General features: G+C 44.4%; 1 protein-coding gene across 1 annotated transcript in view; it reads right to left on the bottom strand.

The window, feature by feature from the left end:
• Positions 1 to 21,083, bottom strand: part of LOC138513819 (N-acyl-aromatic-L-amino acid amidohydrolase (carboxylate-forming)-like) — a 117,274-nt gene that overhangs the window by 84,831 nt on the left and 11,360 nt on the right. The window contains exon 2 of the mRNA XM_069628923.1: positions 6,656 to 6,851. Within this exon, the coding sequence (XP_069485024.1) occupies positions 6,656 to 6,851 (196 nt within the window). The remainder of the gene's footprint in view (positions 1 to 6,655; positions 6,852 to 21,083) is intronic.

Here is a 21,083-nt window from a genome sequence, read left to right as displayed (position 1 = left end):
AACGAAGCTGCCAAGACTAAAACAGGATCAGGTGGTAACCTTCCGCTAAGGGCTCACCGCTTGTGCTTGGCACTCGAGGTTTGGCGCATTCTGGCCTTTGGTCTTTTTAAAGGTGTATATCCGCATCTTTTCAAAGGGCGATGTCTGTTTACCTGGAATGCAAGACCAGCTGTGCCTGATTATTATGATGCAAGCTAATGGTTGTTGTTGCATAGCAACCTGTGAGGACCTGCACTCATTGTGTAACTTCACTCGAGTGCACCACTGATGGTCAGAGTGGCACCCCGCTTCTGGGATCAGTTACATGCTGGGGCATATGCTATGTAGCCCCTTTCCACTGGGAGAATATAGAGGAAGGCGTATACAGAAGACAGGTGCAATCTTGTGTTTCCTTGCCACAGTACTTTGTCAACAGCACGCCTGCCCCAGCCATTCTGCCAGGCAGATCAGAGACTTTTCTAATTATTGTACATGACAGTACAGTTTAGCGCTCACTGTTAGCATACACAACACGACTTGTGCTGTAGATATGTTGTGTCATTTCCTGTCATTTTCAGAATAATAATGCATGTCAATAATGCCCACCACACTGTACCACTAGTGCAACTACCCGCGGGACACAACTTAAGTCTCCTGACTGTGGAGACGCAAACACCAGTCTGACCATGAGCTACACTCATTGTGATACACGAGGCCCTTATTCGGCCCCTGTGACCGGGCAGTGCATATTTTAGATAGAACAGGAGGGGCGTTGCCTCCCTTAACTCTAAGTCAGTCAGTTTCTGGGTGGAGGTAGGGAATGGCGCAGAGAGGCGAGGCTCTGACTGCATCCTATTCTACTGTTAGCTGTGGTAGCAGTTTATACTACCGTTGGCTCGCCAAATGTTTTTGACTACAATTCCTATCAGCCTAAGCCATCATAGTCAACGTGGAGGGACTAGGGGAGTTGTAGGCCACTAAATCTGGAGAGCCTCAGGTTGCAGACCCCTAGCCTAATTTCTCTTGTTGGAGAGGCGGTGTTTCGCCCCAGGTGCTAAATGTATGCATTGATTATGAAATACAATGTCGGGAGATAAACCACGGTGCTCCTGAATCACAGATCTTTTTGTATCACTTCGGGGAAACACCAACAGTTAAGCGCTTTACAAGTGCCACACAACATAAGCAGCTAAGTACAATCCAGGCCATTCAAACTCATTCATTTTATTTCATGTACCATAGTTGGCCATTTTAGAATATTGTAAATAACAGATGTTTCTATTACTCAAAGGCATGAGTCGCAATTTATCAAACCAACCTACCCTAGTATATAATATATGCATCTTGAATGAAAAGACAACTCTGAGTGCCATCTCAAATTCTAAGAAATGCGAACTAGGGTCCTACGATTTTTATTGCCGGAAGATCTTTGTGTTTCAGACAAATGTGCACGCCTCGCAGAACAACCCCCTCTGCCGCAACGCTACTGAAAATATACCCATTTTAGCAGGATGTTCAGGTAAGCTTCGTTTCAGGAAACAACTTGCCAGAGGCCTTTCTGGGGCAAAGGAAGAGGGACTGGGGATTATGACCCGAGCCCCGTTCGCCTGAGGAACGGCAGGCAGAGGGCCCAGGTTGTCCATTGGGCACATCTCCCATGAAAAGTAGGGTTACGCCCGAGACAACTCTGAGTGCCATCTCAAATTCTAAGAAATGCGAACTAGGGTCCTACGCTTTTTATTGCCGGTGTTTCAGACAAATGTGCACATCTCGCAGAACCGCTTCTGCCCCTCATGGCCTCCACTGGTCACGGAATCGGTGACCTCTGCCCGGCCTGGCACTACTGGCAGCAGCAGCAGGTCAGGTCACACATATAGGTGGGCCCGGGCGGCGGCGCAGTAACGTGGTGGTGTGCTGACGCCTCCTGGCTGCTTGGTCCTGGCCAGGGCCCTGGGCCCTGGAGGACCAGGAGTCAGGACAGCAGCAGGGATCGCACCACCGCCCGGGCCCGACCTGGACCTGGGGGCCTTGGTTGGAATCACTTTGAGTGCGCTTTTACAGTCACGTCACTTACCTGATCTGCCGGCAGGGACTCTGTCTCCTGTCGGGGCCTCAGGGGTTGGGGGACGGCCGGTGCGCACTGCTGACACTTAGTTGTAGTGACACTGGCAGTGGCACACTGGCAGTGCCCCAGGCAGCAACTAGGCCGCACACACGTACCACACAGTGCAGCAGGCTCTCTCTGTCTCAAGACCTAGAACATGCCTAGACATCCACACCTTCCCAGTAACTCGTGAAATGAAGGTGGCGCCGCGCTGCCTCCTGTGGCAACAACAACATGTCACCATGTCATTTCACTGCAGCCAATGAAAACTGCACATTCTGTGTTACTATACAGAATGTATCAAATACTGCATAGTAACAACAGAATGGTAGTTTTCATTGGCTGTTTGTAACAGTTTCTTGTTGCATTGCTATTGCTGGTCCCTCCCAGGCCCAGCCATGGCCTGCAACAATGATTTATGATCCAAGCGAAGTGGAAGACTGGCACTCACGTGACTTCACTTGTTGTTGTCAACTCGAAATCAGTAAGCCGGCCCGGTGGGGGTGGGGGCACAGAGAGGAGAGTACTATGATATTGCTTACTTGAACTTTAAATGAAAGTCACATCCGGGGAAGGGGAGCCGTGCGTCCGTGCCTCCTACTGCAGGCAGGCTGGCACGTGTTATTCTCACACTCTAGGATCTGTGGGGGCCCCCTCCAGGATGGGGGCCCGGGGCACGTGCCCCGTTTGCCCACCATAGAGACGTCCCTGGCCGTATCATAAGAAAGTTTTCTGCCAACATGCAGGCAGTTGCTAGCTCTCCCCTTGAGGCTCAGGGCCCTTTCAACTGAAAAGTTGGAAAGGCACTGACACAATCCCCGACTTCCTCCATCTTTCACAGCCACTGCCTTTAAAAGCTACCCTGCTTCATTCGCCACCTCGGATGTAAAGACCAAAGTGGTGCACTGCGTCCCGGGACCAGATACTAGCCAGCGAAAAGGGTCAAGGAGTAGGCTTGCTTGCCAGTGCAGGGACATTGCCCCGGACAGGGGTGCTGCTAGTTCTGGAAAAGATCTGGGGCTACACTAATGTCAGGACCTGGGGCTAGCTAGCATTTTGGTTGTAGCACCTGAGCTTCTAGCCAGGGCTACAACCAAAGACCAGGGGCCATAGTCACCCCCCCAGACTTCCCCTAGCAACGCATCTGGCCCCGGGGGTGTGCCTGCCCATGGCACCTTGGAAGGGTGGCCCCGCTTTTTGCTCGTCTTCCATGCCCACCCTACCCCATTAAATAGTCCATCACTGGCTAATGTGTGTCTGGTCATTCGGATCAGGGCACTTAAGACCCCCTCCAGTCATAACAAACACGCAAAGGATGTTCCCATCAGGAATTGTTCTCATGGCTAAATCATAAACGATTTTGCATCATATGGTGCAGCATGGAAATTAATCCCATTATGTACATGTTCGAAGACTTGGCTTAACACGTACATTGTGAAAACAGAAGAATAGTGATTATAGTATACTGCAAAGATAATTTCCTTGATTTAACCATTAAACACCATCAGAACAAGCTAATTTGTTCTCGTTACAAAAAGCTGACAGAACTGCATTTTACGAGCTTCCACCCATGCTTCCAGAAGGAGAACTTGACTGACTATGACCAGAATGCCGAGCATCTAGCACCAGACTACGAGCGCGAGGTTACCCCTAAAAACTAGTGACCTGCTCACTTAAAAGAGTGATATACACCCCGCGATAGATCCTTTTCCAAGTTAGAACTAGCACCAAACAGGATAAACTGGTCTGCCCACTTACCTACAGCCCTGACACGTTTTCTGTCCAAAAACGGATTCACAGGTTTTGACCTTTAGTGCAACTTAACCTGCCTAATGAACCACTACCACTGTTCCCTTTTAAATGCAAAATAAACTTGAGGGATCAGCTAGTTCACTTGACTCCCAAGACCAACAGGTCTGCAACCACGAGCTGGGATTTGAGACCACTTACAGAACGTTTTCCGTGTAGCACTTGTACAATCTGTAAATTCTGCAAAAAAACAAGTAGTTTGACATAGCTGGCAGACAAAGGGAACTCCGCCAACACACAAACTGCAGGACACCATGGGCTATTTACTGTATACAATGACCCTGTAGTGTACGATGTGTGGGTAAAACATCACAACCAGTTCATTGAACACTGGTCACGTATCAGGTGTCGCAACGCCACAGGCCCCCAGGTTGGCCACTATACGGAGCACGGCCACTCAGCCGATGAAATTCTGTGGTGGGTCCTTGACACCAGGGGAGTTGCTAGGTCTGGAAAAGACCCGGGGCTACGCTGATGTCAGAACTGTTGGGACTGGGGGCTAGCTAGTCTTTTGGCTGTAGCTCCTGAGATTCTATCCGGGGCTACAACCAAAAGATCAGGGGCTATAGCCCCCTTAGCCCCCCCTAGCAACGCCCCTGCTTGACACTGTCAAAAATGACTCGAACCCACACACTCTTCAGTCAAACAAAGAGGCCAGATGGATATTCAGGCTTAATACCATCGTTGTATCTCTTTTGGGATATTGCTCATTAGTTCTTTTTCTCTGTTCTTTCCTCGTCCGCTTTTGTCTGATTTTGTCTTTCTCTTCTCCTTTTGCAAGCTGGTTATTTACTACCTTCATTTTTTTTATCTTAAACCTTTGCATGTTTAGCACACTCCAGGCCCCCCTTGCAACATGCCGTTCTTATTTAGCACCTCCCCATGGAGCAGCTCACTCTTTAGTCCCCTCTCACTTTCTGGCAAATTCCCTTCTTCTGGCTGAACTGAGCAGTCCTCTTTTTATTCATTTGCTCAGCTCGTCAGTTCCCTACAAGAGTAGCAAATATCTTTTGCATCCAGTCTGGCATCTCGTGCCTAGTTATCTTCATGGCGATCAGACTGACGTTTATGCTGGTAAGTTGCGACCCCTAGCTGGTCCCCAGTCATCCTCTACAATTCTTCATGGTCCAGGCTGAACTTCGGGAATACTCTCGCTATTCACTAAGCGAGGCTACTCCTGGGATCACTCATTCATTTCATATGTATTTGTTCTCAGTCCCTGTAGATCGGGATCACTGTTTTCACAGAGTGGAGGGCCATTATTCATGTCTAATGTGCCTTCCGCACGCTGGACTCCCCGGAAGCTGCTCCGACGAAGGCGCAAGCAGCAGTGCCACTTCATGGCAGCTTTCTGAGGTAGGCTCTCACCGGTGCCTTGCACTTAGCTATCACCATCTCTTTCTAGCTTAACAACCCATGGCATGACGTAGTTGTGCCTGCCTACTGCAACTTGCTTTACAGCAAGTTTCTGCTTTCACATATCAAGATTGCTTACCTGAATTCTGTCCTTTTAAGGTGCCATTTCAGTCAGATGTATGCCGCAGCGGAGGCTCAACCCCTCCTTCTAGCTTTCCATGCACCACTGCTGCACACCCTCTTAGCAAGCGATGAATAGACTTTCACTCCAGTGATAAGACGGTTCCTCCTCTTACCATGGGCCCCTCATTCGTAGCCGGGTCGTTCTTCTTTGGGATTTAACTCACACCCTTTTCCTCTATTTCTGGTCTATGTCCGCTGCACTCATGGTTTTCACCACCGCCAAGTGTTATCCCTATGGCAACCAGTATTCAGGCCTCAGGCTTGCATTTCTTCCACTTGTCTCCCCCAAAGGATTCTTGGAACATGAGCGTGGTTAGAGTGGTTGGCACAATGTGGCACTCTCCTCTCAGTGGTGATTGTGTTTTCACTCTTTGTTGTGTCTTGCTACACTTGGGTTAAAGTTTTCTTGCATTTATTTCTTATGTTGTCAGTCTCAGAGTCTGTTTTATTTACGCTTTACAGGGTACAAACTGTCTTTGGTCCTGAAGAAGGCGACTCTTATCTCTTGACACTGCCGAAACGCCACTGTGACTTCAGTGTTCTTGGCGTAGACCCCAGACATCTCTGTCCATTACTCATGCTTGTTTATGTATGATTTTAGAATTATATATTCTTTGCACATATGTTCAGTTATGTATTTATGTTCATATGTTTTTGACCCATATCTATGCTGATTCATTACTCATTGCCCCTTAACCTATTTTGGTTAGGTTCTGAACTTACTAATCATTTTTGCTATCTCTTTGAATATTTGAATTAATGAAAGAAACCATTTATTCAATTCGTTTTGAAATCATCTTTTCAGTGTGCTATAATCACTCTTCTTCTGTTTTCACGTTGTACGTGTTAAGCCAATCCCTTGAACACTTACATGATGGGATTTATTTCCATGCTGCACCGTATGATGCAAATGTATTTATGATTTGGCCATGAGAACAATTCCTGATGGCACCTCGTTTGCGCGTTTGCTTTGACTCTCCAGTTCCCATTAGAGTTGGCGCTTGCCCTTCAGTTTACACATCCCACTCCGGTCATAAGGCATTGCACACCTGTATGTGTTGCCCTCTGACCTCTCTTCTCTCTTCTTTCTCTCACAATCGTATGCATTTTCATTGCACACTCGGCTGAACACAATTCGTGTGTTCGGTACAGGGCTGCGCTGCATCTTTGAACAGAGAACGGGGTGCCTAAAATAAACGCACATGTAAAGGTGGGTGCCCTCACCTGTACGTAGCGGGCCAGGTGCATAGCAAAATAGTTCTGCGCATTGTCCACGATGATGCAGGCCCCCATGTTACAGGGACTGGTGTGCATGTCCAGGAGCAGGTCGTAGGCCTCGTCTGACCCCTTGGGACCAAAAAGCCGGTTGATTTCCTTGGCTCGTTTCTCCTCGTAGGGAGTGTCATGCGTGTCTGGAGACCTGCAAAAAGGAGGGGACAAAAAGAGGAGTGGTAAGAGGAATATTGCGAAATGAACCACACAACCTTATCCCTCCCTTCCGAGAAACCGTGCCCTCTCCATGGCAGGGATGGGCTGCATCAGCACGCCAGTTTGTGGGGGTGTTTGGCACACAGAAGTCTTGACGACTGCATGAATTTGGAGATTAAATTACCCAGCCCGTTTTAATTAATGAATTCATATTTTACAACGCGCTTAATACCGGGGACCAGTCTCCAGGTGCGGACTGGAATTTGAACTTAAGTTGCTCTGTGCTGTTTTGCTTCTGAGACCAAGACCTTGCCCCGGACTTTCTTCCCGGCCATTTGTTCATTTATCACAGAAACAGCTACAATTTTCCACTAGTGCGTTCGGCCCCTCAGATGGCCTGGCGAAGGACACTCAGAAAGGGTTATTTTCTTGTTAACAAGATGGCCGATGCCACCCTCACCCATATACCCTACTTAACAGATCTGCGCCCCACTGCAGCCCAGCACAAACCCCTGCCGCGCACTGGTCACTACCAACCTTGGCCTTTTGTTGCTGGTCGCTACCAGGCTTGTAATTTCATTACTAACTGTATTTTCATTTTTTCTTGCTGTCACCAGGCTAGGGTGGCCAACTTTACAAAATGGTTTCGCGGGATAGTTCACCAGAAGCGGCCTACAGCGTGTACCGTTCCATGTGGTGTCACGCCATCAACTTTTTGGGTAACATCAGTGGCAGATGGCATTTTACCACGTACACAGCATTAAAATAATAACAAAACTCTAGGGCCATTATACACGCAGGACACTCATCTGTGTTAGAGCTCTGTCCAGGCCCTGTGGGCTGAGGCATTGATAGGGGGGGGCTTAGAGGGCCCCAGATAGAAGCCCAGGGGATACAACCAAAAGGCGAGCTAGCCCCGAGTCTCGACAGTCTCGACAGTCCCGACAGTAGCGTACTCTCGGATCTTATCCAGACCTTGCAACACGCCTGCCTGTGGGTCAAAATATATGAAAACTTCTTAATTTGCAAATGAGTTGACACCAGAGAAAAGTGCACTGCAAGAAGCAGCAAAAGTCTTTGATACTTAGAGGTACCATGGGAATTGACATTGCAATAAATTGTCATAAGGAAGTTGAGTGGCAAATAACTGGTGTAAAATTCATAAAACAACTTTATAGTCATTAAACCATGAGGGAGGACTGTTTTATAATAGCGTATAATAACGTAATAATATAAAAACATATGCTATGAACTGAATCACTTACAGGGACTCCAGATCAGACACAATGAGATACAACAGTTTGTCCAGGATCACACACTTTGGTTATGGGGTGAACACGGGATATGGGCATTTTAAGCAGCTCACCACGTCTTCCCAGGTTTAGTTCATATACATATGTATTAAGGCTTTGTTTATAGAAACAGATTGAAAAAGACGCACACAACACAATAAACTATCATGTCATAATAAACTAACCATATGCTATATAAATTGTCATAGAAACAAGTTGAGCAAAATGAGTATGGCTTTAGCTTTATTTTCCCCATCCTGCATGGAAGGTCACCTTAGCATCAGGCAAAGTAATGTGAGCCAAAACATCTTGCTTGAGGTTTAAATGAACTCTTTATTACACATAGCATGCTGCACTATGAACCCTTGCCATCATACCCATTCACATTTCTTAAGGGACACAAATCCTTACTAATAGTCCCACTTCCTCCCATCAGTGTTTAACTGCTCCTGTTGTAATGCTCTGATGACACAGAGCAACCTATTAAGATGCTGCACAGACCTCTGGGAGAGCCGTTCTGACACCCTCAGCTCCAACCACCACACGAAGTGTGAACTCCAAGTTCATAAGAGTTTTGTTCAGGCTGGGGCCGCAGCAAAGGCAGGACTTTTCACATCCCTCAGAGGGTGTGTGCGGAATGTGTACTAACCCCATCAAAGCGGAAAAATCCAGCAAAATACTAGGCAGTGGCTATCCTACATCATGCTTGTACCCATGCGGAGCGGCCTGCTAATCACCCTCTGCCTAGCCCGCTCTGGTGGGCTTCTATAGCTGGCCGCTGAATGATACACCTTCTCTCTCGCCTTCTAAACACTACTCGCAAGCCCTTCTGCGGCCCTACCACCAGGGCTCAAGTCGAGGGTACACGCGGGTGGATGGAGTCCCCACACTTTTTTCAGAAGTCGCCCCACTTTTTTCACAGGGCACCTTGATATGCTAACTTCTGGTGACCACCACATTCAATTGGTATGTTAATGTGTACCGCCAATTTATTTTAGGACTTGACCCCTGCTTACCCTCTCCTCTAAATGAAACCATGGTTGCCCCTCCCCCACTCACTCTAATAGCTTTAAACATAGCTGTTGCAAGTACATTCGATATCACCTCAACCGCTCTCACACTAACTTATGAAAAGGCACAATTACTAATGTAAGTCATATACGTCTAATAACTCTGCTCGTGTCCTCTGCCTCGCTTTATCATGCCTTTCAATCATTATGTGAATTATTCTGAAAGCATCCGATTTTTTCCATATCTTTGTGCAGCTTTACAGTGTTATTTATCAAGTATCCTTATGATTGTATTCAAGATGTGAGGATAAGAGGAAAGCATTGTTTCTTGTCTGTTTCCGTCTGGTTAAAAGCTGATTTCCTTGAAAGCTTGATTTCCCTTCACTGTGCTTGTACCTTGATATTTTTGATTGGGGTGTGTTTATAGTTTTCATTACACCGTTCACACCATAAACAAACAGTTATAAATATGACAGAACTTAGATACAGTTTATAATACCCAGTATAAGAAACTTCCAATTTAATCAAAAACAGATGATTTATGATTTAAAAAGTGTGCCAAATTAAAATTAAGCTGATTTGAGATCCTGTTCTATCGCTTCCCAGAAAGCTGACATCTCCAACTAAAGATATCCGCCATCCTTGTCGTATTCAAGACCAAAAACTCTCTGTTTGATACATACTATGTTATAAATAAATCTAGAAAACTATCCTTTTCTCTCTTCATCCATACTCTTACAGTAGGCAATTAGGTGTTTCAAATTTTCCACCTCATTTCCACATAATCTACATAATATTGTATTGGTATCCAACCTTTATAAGGACCCACAACTTCTAACACATTCAGCCTGTTGAATCGAAGCAACATACATTACTAATGGACATATCTGTCTGGAAAAGGAGTAATGTAAATCTGTTCATTTCTAAACGAAAAATGTACAGGTTTTCATACCTTGCGCTGACAATGCTCTCAATTCCAGATAGCCGAAATTATACAGTAATCTGTTTTGCTATCCATTTTTAACTCCTTTAGAAGATTCTCAACTGTGTTATTCTAGGGAATATTATTATGTATCACCTGTAAACACACTTCCAGTTCATGATTGCACCTATATAGATAATCCTTCCTGTCTTTTTCCACTGTCGTCAATATGACCTCACGTATAGAGTTTCCCACTCGTTGTAATAGGCCAAGTAAAAGTCATAATGTCATGTTTCATTGTTATTTATAACCTTGATACACCACTTTGACTCTTCTAAATTGTTATCAAAGCCTTTGTATTTATTCAAGAGTTGTTAAGATTATATTAATAACTATGTTAACTGCCGAATTTAACTTGTTGTTCTCATTCTTTATGAATGCTTAGTAAAAAACGTATTTAACAAAAATAATGATAATAATTCATAGCTGTCTCACCGATAAAGTTGTTTGTAAATACACAAGGCGTAGTTCTAATTGTATGCATTGGATGGGAAGATTCTCTGCTTTCCATGATTGTGCATTGAGTCAAGCAATCCAGCTAACATTACTATTCATCAGTCATTCCAGCCTATAAAGAATGATTGGACTCAACTTTTATGTGTAAACCTCTCTTAAAGGTAGAATGGCCTCCATATTGAGCATCAAACCCTTTTCAAACAAGCATTGCCTTTAAGGCCCTGGCCCCCTTCATGGTCCGACAGGTCTCCATTTCAGCTGACTTGCATTCAAGTATTCCGAGATAACAGAATTCATCAACCACCTCCAGTTCTTTTGATCTCAGATACCATTTAAAGGGGCTAGGGTCTTACGAAACTGAATCCTCATCTTTTAATAACCTTCATAAATGTATTTCCAGATTTAAATCTCTAGAATGTTGCTCAATAACATTTAAGTTTCTTTGGAGGCTAACTTGAGTTTGATCCTTTAGCACCACGTCATCAGCTTAGGCCCAGCCCCTTGCTCTTTCATGCCCTCCTTCTCTTTTCCTCCCTTGGGTTTGGCCCTAGTTTTTACTGTTCTGTCTTAGGGCATTGGCAAAAGATTGGCAATATTACCTCCCCAAACTCTGAACATTAGGAAATGCGGTTAAAATGTGGTAACAGTAAGGCTCTGTTTGATTTAGAGCTATGTGGACCCATTAGTTACTTCCCACTTTGGAGTCCCATTGGACTCTATTGGGGATATGCAGCATTACCGCATCTGGTAATTCAACAGGGGTAATTCCATTCATTTACCACATTTGTGTGGAGCTAATTACTTACAATTCTCCAAATCTGCCTTTGAAAGACAGCCCAACTATCAGAACACTTTAGGCTATATCTGCCTCCTCCCTTTTTTTAGAACTATGGTCCTCCTAAGAGGAGTAATATGCACCCACACTATTATAAAACACCTCTCACTTCCACCCTGTGTTTACTTATCTAATTCCCCCTTTCTCATACTCTTAGCCTCCCACTTGCTCATTGTCATTCCTCCAGCAGACTATGGTGTGGATACCACTGGGCACACAGTAAGCCACTCCACAGACAAGCTTTGGGACTCTGAAACTACTGTTGTGGTGATTTGGTGCAGTATAATACGTTTGTGGTGATTTGGTGCAGTATAAAAACATATTTACATAACATAAACACACCATATATAAGGCACAGATTTTCATCTTCGGGGGCTGACATCATGTGCCACGCACTGTCATAAATGACCCAGAAAAGCATTTAATGAGGGTTAATGTATCAGATAGTCATTATATTTAAGGCACATACTCTCATGTCCAGCTGCTACAAACATACACCAAGTGCAGCCTCAATTGCTCCTGTAATGCTATTCATTATGATGTAATGGCTCATAATTATAACATCAGGATTTTATATATTGATTCATGCTAGTTGTTCCTGCTTATAAGCTTTGTTATATTAGCCGTAATTTTAACCCAATTTAACCGTACTGCATTTATCAGAGGAGAGTGCTTAACCTACTGAGCTATCAACGCAGACTCTATGCAATGCACGGTCACCAGAATGAAGGTGCATCCTCACATATGCAGTGGCTATTATCAAATGCCAATCACAGCCTCATATGCTCCAACGTAATACTAGCAAAACAGCGCATCCTGTGTCATTATTTTGCTATCGCCAAAACCTATTACAGGTTCCTCTACATGATCATCCTTGCACTTAATTTCAATATTTCAATATCCTATGACCTATTGTTATCTTTGAGTCTGCACTGGGTTAATGTGACCCCCACCTGTATCCCAAAGATTTAACCAAAAAACCCTAATGCTAATGGTTTAAATACGGATCAAGAACTGCATGACTTTCTAGGCTGAAACTGTAATGAGCGTGAGGCATAACGGTCGCAGTTAGGAACATAGAGTACGTTCCTCGAGGGCCTTCCCAATCACAGAAGAGCGGCAGTGAGGTGCATTTTGAGCCACAGAAAAAGCATGGAAAGACCTAGGGCCGGCTTGCTGCATTTTGTACAGTATGAATCCGGATGGGATGGATGCACTCATTTCTGTGAACAATTACATTTGTAACAATGGGTCGAATGTTATGACAAAAAACAAGGGACTTACAGACTGAAACTAGAGGGGAGGTTATTACCTCAAAGCCTCCTTAATGAGCTGCAACCAGAAGGCAACCAGTCCACAATTGTTGTCTCACCTAGAAGACTTTGCCTTTTTTTCTTTTTGTTCTTGATACCACCCGCTTGATTTTTTGAATGTTGTGGATGGGAGGTTTATCTCAATAGTTAATGGTTATGGTACTCACTAGTTGCAACTCATTTCAATGGGACTTGTTAGCACATCATGAATTGTATTTTAATGATCACATCATTTTGTAAATATATATGTATGTTTGTGAATGTGTTTTTTATCAATATGTTTCATAGCATTAATAAACTGTATTTTTTGTAGCACTATTTAGGACTACACCAGTGTCATTCATAGAGAACAAGGGCTCATGATAGTTTCTAAACTGAAGTCTGAAATGGTCTGATTTCATTAATAATTTGTTCATATCTTCACACATTTCCCCCTTTTCTCTGTTGCACTACGCACCATTTCCCTTTGGATGAAGATTCCATTGGGGATTACCTACATCGTAACTTCTCATAATGAAACTGTAATCTGAACATATTTTCAATAATATGCACTAGGAGGTCCCTTTTTCCCAGGAATGTGTGATCAATAACTTTCAAATTAGAGATTTTTTTAAGTTGGTACAACGATGATCATTGAATATACAGGCCATTAACGTTCAATTTTGGGGCAAAAGGTGGAGGTGATCTGTTGAGGTGGGCGAGGATGAGAGAAAACAAGGATCTAAAAAGAACAGTGGATAGAAACACATCCTGCAAAGCATAATGGGTAATGAATCATGAGGGAGATCAGTGAAGTTAAGGGTTTAACAGTATATTCATCAATAGGAATTGTAGGATTTCAGTGGATATTTTAGAATTTTGGGTCTGCAGAGAAATAGTTATAATGGAAGGTTGCAGAAAGCATAATAGGGAAGCATAGTCTTTTTTCAATTTCTATTACTCGCCACACAATACGGGGACAACTGAGGAGATTGTATTCTCTCTTTATGACCATGAAGATTGAAACTAAATGGAAGGTTCTCGATTACCATACACGAGTATGAAGTTATTATTTAACTATCTTGAAGTCAGAAAAGTGATTCAATTTGAATAGCTATTTATAAACAGGAGTTTGTGATAAAGTTGAATGTCAGGCACACGAGACAAATGTATATATATATATATTTGTTGAAGCGTTGTAATTATAGCCAGCACATGCTAAGAGAGTATATAATCCCTGCCCATGTTTAATTTTAGATGTGGATGAGATTTTCATATTACAACGTGTTTGTCCTCTTCCTAGGTTTATCAACATATAGAGGGATTCAAGATGGTGCCCCCAAAGAAAGGGACACCTAACTATGTGCTTAACATGGCACACAAATATGGAAATAAACAAGGAAGGAAAAGGGGGATTTGGTTACGAGGATTCTTACTGGTGGGTTTATCATTTACAGAATCAATCAATATTTTTGAAAATAATGTATTCAGGTGAACGCTGAGAAGAGCAGCGCAAAAAGAAGGGAGTGGCCTAGAAAGGTAATTCATGAGATTGGCTCAAATACCTTCAATTTGGGTTGGGAAATTTGATATATAATAGTTGATAATCTATCTATCTATATAAATAAAAATGTAAATGTTTGTTTGTTCAAAATCCTAAATCTCCGAATGTTCTTCACCGATTGCTTTGAAATTTTGACACAACGGGGGTCATTACGACCCAGGTGCTAAGTATGCCAACTTTACCACCATGGTGTAAACTACGTTTACACCATGGTGGATGGTGGATTTACCGCCCCATTCCAAGGTGAGTGGGGCGGTAAATCCCCATTTCCCCTTTTCCCTTCCCCATTCCCATTTTTGCCCCATAGGGCATAATGGGAGTGGGGAAGGCGCTAATTACGCCACCTTAAATTACGGTGGCGTAATTAGCATCATGGCGGGTTAGCGCCATGGAATTTAACGGCTGCTAAAAGCAGCCGTTAAAATCAGAATAGGCGTTAAGGGTTAACGACGGTGTTAACCCTTAACGCCTGGGTCGTAATGAGGCCCAACGTTGCATCGGAATAGGCGCGTGTTTTTATATACCAACTATACATAGATGTCACACCTGTGACAGGTAAAACATGCTTTTTCTGAAAAACAGCACCATCTGTTGGACGTAAAAGCAACACATGCTTTGCTAAATATTTTACTGAAAAACAGTGCCATCTGTTGGACATAAAAGCAACACACGCTATACTAAATATTTTACTGAAAAACAGCGCCATCTGTTGGACGTGAATGCAACACACGCCATACTAAATATTTTACGATTCCATTTCAAAGTTTCCGATTTAGAATGCCTCAAATATGTGCCAAGGAAGCAGCAGAGCAACGTGCAGCCAGACTTCAGGATGCATGGTTGCGAGCACAGCGATCGCATTCTGCAGCTTCAGATCTGCTTCATTCTCAACAGAATGAACGCGACAGGCTGAGAGTGGCTGAGAGACGTCAACGAGAAACAGCAGATCAGCGTCAAACATGACTCCGTGCTCAGCAATCACATGATTACAATTGCCTTGCATTCCAGTAAAACCCAGCTGATGATTATAGTTTCAGCCGGCATGTTCTCATCGGCACCATGACTGAAGTGTGTCCTTATTGCAAGGCTCTGAAATGTAACAGAGAAACGAAAGGAATGTGGTGCGCCGCCGGGAAAATTAAACTGCCTCAACTTGGAGAACCCGCCAGAGCCATTAAAAACTACCCACAAGCATTGTGAAACTAAACATATGAGAAATGTGCGCTTTTTCTTTTCTTTCTTTTCCATTTAACCAGACTGAGCCACAGCAACGCATGGCTGGGGACAGCTAGTAGTTAATAAATGGAAAGAAAAATTACTGCTTATGTTGGTCTAAGTGATAACTTAGTGGCACATTGGGATTGTTTGGTTTATTTGGTTCATTATTTTGCTAATATGAGAATATGCATTGATGGTCAGAAAATGCATACTTTATTTTAAATCCCTCCCATGTATAATGTGTTTGCAGGCTGTTGGCAACTGCTTTTATTAAAAACAAAATGGAGCAGCAAAACAGTGATCATTAGCATGATCAGTAACAAAAGAAAAATGCATCAAACTCTAAATGTTCCTCATTTATACAAAAGCAGCAGTAGTGGTAAAACACTGGATTGAAATAACACCAGCCTAGGTCAGATCTAATAAGAAGAAGGCCTGACTATCACTGAGAAAGTACCTGTAGAAAGTGGTATCCGTAGAAATGGTCGAATGAAAATAAAAACAACAAATGGTAGATTTCTTGGAATTTCAGCTGTACGTATTTCGTGCAGCTGAAATTCGATCAAATCTACCATTTGTTTTTTTTTTTTTCATTCGAGCATTTCTTTGTCGAACGAATTTACCATTCAGTGCCATTATAGAGAACAAGGGGTGCGGGGGTTGCAGTGGTGTCCCCCACATCCTTGTTCACTATAATGGCGTTGGGGTTTGTGGGGGGCTTCCCACTCCCGATAGGATAGAGTTAAAAAAAAAAAGACCTTGCAGCACCGATTCCCAAGCATGTAAGTGAAGGGAACCGGCGTTGCAGAGGGATGGAGTAGTCGGCGGCACACAACGAGGAGTGCCACCAACAGGTAAGGGGGTGGGAGCTAGCGGGTTGCCAAAAATGTGAGCAGGAGAAAAAAATGAAAGTCAGTTTCATTCAAAGAACATTCGTTTTTTTTTTCCACTGACATTTCAAATTCGATTATTTCATGGACATCCTTAGAAAGAGTGTGTGATGTACTATTGACACTTCAGAAGTGTGCAAGCAAAGCAGAGATGTTTAATTTCCTAGCTTATGGAGACGCTTATGGAGACAAGTGGCAGCTGGGCCTAGGGACTGTCTACTTTCACAGGCTAATGTTTCAGGGGCAATCACTAGATACACGGGAGCCCTGTCTGTCTTCTCACCCTCACACACCCAGAGATGTCCAGGGCAATGCCAGGGGCCGACAGGGGAAACCAGGGAAGACGTTGCTACCCCTGTATTTTTTCACACTATAATTGCAGGCCAATAAGTACCAGATTGCAATATGGGGTGAGCGTAAATTCAAGGACAAATTGATTTTTTAACACCTGGAATGGGAAAACTTGACATTTCTGTAAACTCTCTCGATTGCTTTACTACTTTCAATATTAATACAGACAAAGTCCAGAAGAGTGTAATAATACAATCCCCTGCATTTAGTCACTGTTTGAGACACGCTCGTAGATTTTGTATATATCTGATGTGAATGAAAGTCCTAGTGCCAGAAAAATAGAAAAAATGTTTTTTGCACATTTTAAAAGCAAACATCATAGAGTAGACAAAAAGAGGTTTACTTCATGATTCAATTACCTTTTATCCAACTAGGGGCTTGACATGGATAAATGCCATCTGAATATTAATCGTAAAACATTAACACTTAACATAAGCCACAACTTGTCATATAATGGGGTACTCCCACCCATCATTCATTATTGAGCGAGGTGTCTTTTGCAGAACCCATATTACAAAGGCCCTCCTTAAAATAGATAGCATGTGCAAAAAAAGTAATTGCAGCTATTGTGAGGGATGTGATGGGCGAAGGTTTGGGAATCTTACAATGGCTCTTCCTAGGGCTTATTTACCATAGTGTTTGTCATAATTTAGGGGCGGGGGGTTGATAGTAATCAGCACCATAAGGCGATTGTGAAGTCTATCATTGGCTTAAATTGGTGAACAATTGTAGCCCCCTCCTAGAAATTAGGGTTTCTAAGCACCCACTGAAGGCATAGGGTAAGAAGACGACCTTGCCCTGAGTATAACATCCCGGCTTCCACTGGGCTGTACTTGGTTTGTTCCTGCCTTACAAAGTAGCATTGTTCTCTTAGAAAAAGACAATTTCCTGGAGAAAAGGTTTGCATTTTGGCTAATTTGCATACCCCCAATGCCTTGCAGTTGTGGATCAGAACTGGAAGTGAACTTCCAGCGATGGCTACTAGGCGCACTGTGGAGTGTGTGACTCTGCTAAAATGGATTTCCTACTTTCAGGTTTCAGGTGAAAGGTTTTTTTTCAAAACTTTGTAAACCCACCATACCTTTCTTGGTGTTGTGAAAACATGTCATAGGAGAAAGATTGATCGGTGTGTGCGTGGGGGGATGAATCTGGAGTTGGCGTGGGTCCCCAGTCACAGCGGCATTTTGGGTAATGAGTTGGTGGATCGGGCGGCGGGTGAGGGTATGAGAAGGGAAGCGGTTGATGTGAGGTTGCCTTTGAGTGTGGACGAGGTGAAGGCTGTGATGGTGAGACGGGTCATGGATGAGTGGCAGGAGAGGTGGGTGAGTGGGGTGAAGGGCAGGTAGATGTTTGGTGTTCGTGGGAAAGTGTCAAAGAAGGTAGATGCGGGAAGTCTGGAATGGAGAAGGGGGGAGGAGGTGATGCTCAATCGATTGAGGATAGGGCATGTGGGGCTGAATGACTGTTTGTTCCGAGTGGGGAAGCGAGAGTCGAGGGACTGTGCGGTGTGTGGGGTGCCTGAGACAGTGGGACATTTTCTACTTAGATGTGAGAGACATGTTGCAGAAAGAGAATTGATGAGAGTTCGGATGTCTGCGCTGGGTGTGGCTGAGTTGAGTGGGAAGGCTTTGTTGGAGGTGACGGGGTGAGTGGCAGGAAGAAGAGCAGTGTGTTGTTGGATTTTGTGAGGCAGACGGGGAGGTTGGAGGAACTGTGAGTTTATGTAAGTTAAATAATCATTGATGGGTTAGGTGCACATCATCCATTAGGATGGGGAAGCGCCTGTGTGGGTCTGCCCACGCTTTCGATAATTTAAAGAAAGAAAGAAAGTAGATTGTCAGGACTATACTGCACTGATGATCCCTAATAAGGGCACAACCAGGTATGTAGTTTGACAGCCTTGCACAATCTCTGTATTGGGTTGATTAAGCTATGTATAAAGTAGCACTGCCCTTTAGACAAAGTCAATTTCCTGGAGAAAAGGTTTGCAATGTGGCTAGTTTGCATACCCACAATGCCTTGCTGTGTGGCTCAGAACTAGCAGTGAACTTCCAGTAATGGCTACTAGGGACGCTGTGTGTGTCACTCCTCTCAAATGGATTTTCCTACTTTCACCTTTCAGGTGAAAGCTTTTTTTCAAAAATGTTTAATCCCACCATTACTTGCAGGGCCAATTGGTGGGGTTAGTCAAACTTCACTATCGGCAGTACACCCCAGACTGGTATGCTGACCTCAGGCTACGATTTCAGCACACCAACTGTTGTGTGGCTAGTGCCACCAATCCCAAAATCGTCAGTCTCTCAAAACCGCCTATACTGATAGCACAAGACTGTACCCCACCCTGTGCAGGGCGAATGGGTGGGGTTGGCGAAATTTCACTATTGCTAGTACACCCCAGAATGGTATACCGACTTTGGGCCAAAGGTTCAGCCCACCAACTGTTATGGGGCTGGAGCCAACTCCGAACATGCAAACAGACTTTCATAAATATATATAGATATATACAGTGCCTAGCACCGTAATGACACTTAGCATGCTTGATTTATCAGAGATGCCCATTAAAAAATGTCATGCCACAGTATGAAATGGCTGCACTGGCTGCACCAAAATGCCAGTCTAGCCACATAATAACACGTATCATACTTGCTTTATCATACATGCCTAGTAAAATATGTGATGCCACAGTAAGAAATGGCTAGACTGGCTTCATCAAAATGGCAGTCTAGCCACACAATATCACTTATCATGCTTGCTTTATCATAGATGCCCATTAAATAAAATCAGCACATAATCCCCCTCTGAACTCCCTCTGCCAAAATCAGTGTCCCAGCCTTGCAAGTCCACACACATACATACATTCACCCGCTCATTCAAAAATAGCATTCACTCACTCATTCACACATGCACCCATACATCAAACACTCACTTGCATGCATGCATGCAAACATACACACATTAAACTTTTTTTTTTAAAACTTTTATTTTTGCAGGCAGAGGTTCACAAGGTACATACATCAAGGCAACACATGTGTATAACATATTATTCTTGAGCAACACAGTAATCACAGTACAGCAGTCATAGCAATAGCAATTCGGGCGAGCCTTAAGCAGAGGACATAAGGCCTCATGATGTAGGGGATGTCCCTTGTGGGGCAGGGGGCAAGTCAGTTGTGGGTGTAGTTTCACTTTGGTTGTTAAGATAGGTGTTAAATTCAACCCAGGTGTTCTTGGGGCGAGAGTGGGCGGGGAACATGGTCAGGTATTCCTCCTTGCAGTTTCGTGACCAGGTGAGCAAATTCAGCCATTTCTTAAAGGCCGGAGGGGAGGAACTTTTCCAACTCTGGAGTATGCATTTCTTGGCTATTTTACAGCTTATGTTTAAAAATGTAGCCAGACGTCTAGTGTCCTCCGTTCTCCAGGCCCCGAAAAGGACTGCTAAGGGATCAGGGTCGACCACCGTTTCGATAATCTCGGTGAGTGTATTTAGGATGCTTTCCCAGAATTCAGAAAGTCTATTACAGGACCAAAACATATGTAGATGGTCAGCTCCCTCTGCTCCACAGCGAGGGCAGGGGTGCACCGTGGTGCGGGTGAACTTCGAAGTCCTGTGCGGGGTATAGTAAAGCCTATTTAGGAGTTTGTATTGCATGGCCCGGTGGCGGAAATTGAGAGAGACCTCTTGGGTGTGTAGGCACATTTCCTCCCAGACCCTGTCGGATATTTCTAGGCCCAGTTCAGCTGCCCAATCGTCGCGTGCTCTGAGCGCTGGGATCGGGGTGATGTCCTGTAAGATCTTATATAATGAGGAGAAGACGCCGCGGGCGCCACCCGAGTTTGTGATATATGCGATCGCCAGATTATCAGGGGGCTCATCTGGAAATGAGGGCCATTTAGTGCGAAACGCAGCTCGGAGCCTATAGTATTGGAGGGTCTCTAGAGCGGATCTGGTGTGCCCCTGTTTCCATGTTTGGGGGTTAATGAACCTGCCTTCCGGATAGAAATCCGATAATGCCTGGTACCCCAATGTGCCCCAGTGACGGGCAAGAGCAGTGTCATGCATGGGTTCCAGGCCTGGGAACGCCCAAACCGGGAGCCATTTATAGTAAGGGAAGGAGTCGGATGTCAGACACAACAGGCGTGCCCAGGCACGCAGGGTCGCGCTGATAGGATTGATGGGGGAGTCAGATATATAGTGCTGATGCAGTATGAGGGACATTATGTTAGTGCCGGCGGCTGCTAGTCGTTCCAATTTAACATGTGGGCGAGCAGGAGAACCGGGGTACCAATGAGTGGCGTGTTGGGCCTGGGCCGCAGTCCAATATAGCAGCAGGTCC

Source organism: Ambystoma mexicanum, chromosome 12 (genome assembly GCF_040938575.1).
Source record: "Ambystoma mexicanum isolate Mex_15411 chromosome 12, UKY_AmexF1_1, whole genome shotgun sequence".
Classification (NCBI taxonomy): Eukaryota; Metazoa; Chordata; class Amphibia; order Caudata; family Ambystomatidae; genus Ambystoma; species Ambystoma mexicanum.
Note: the sequence above shows the minus strand (reverse complement) of the source record. Positions and strands in the feature narration are given on the sequence as shown.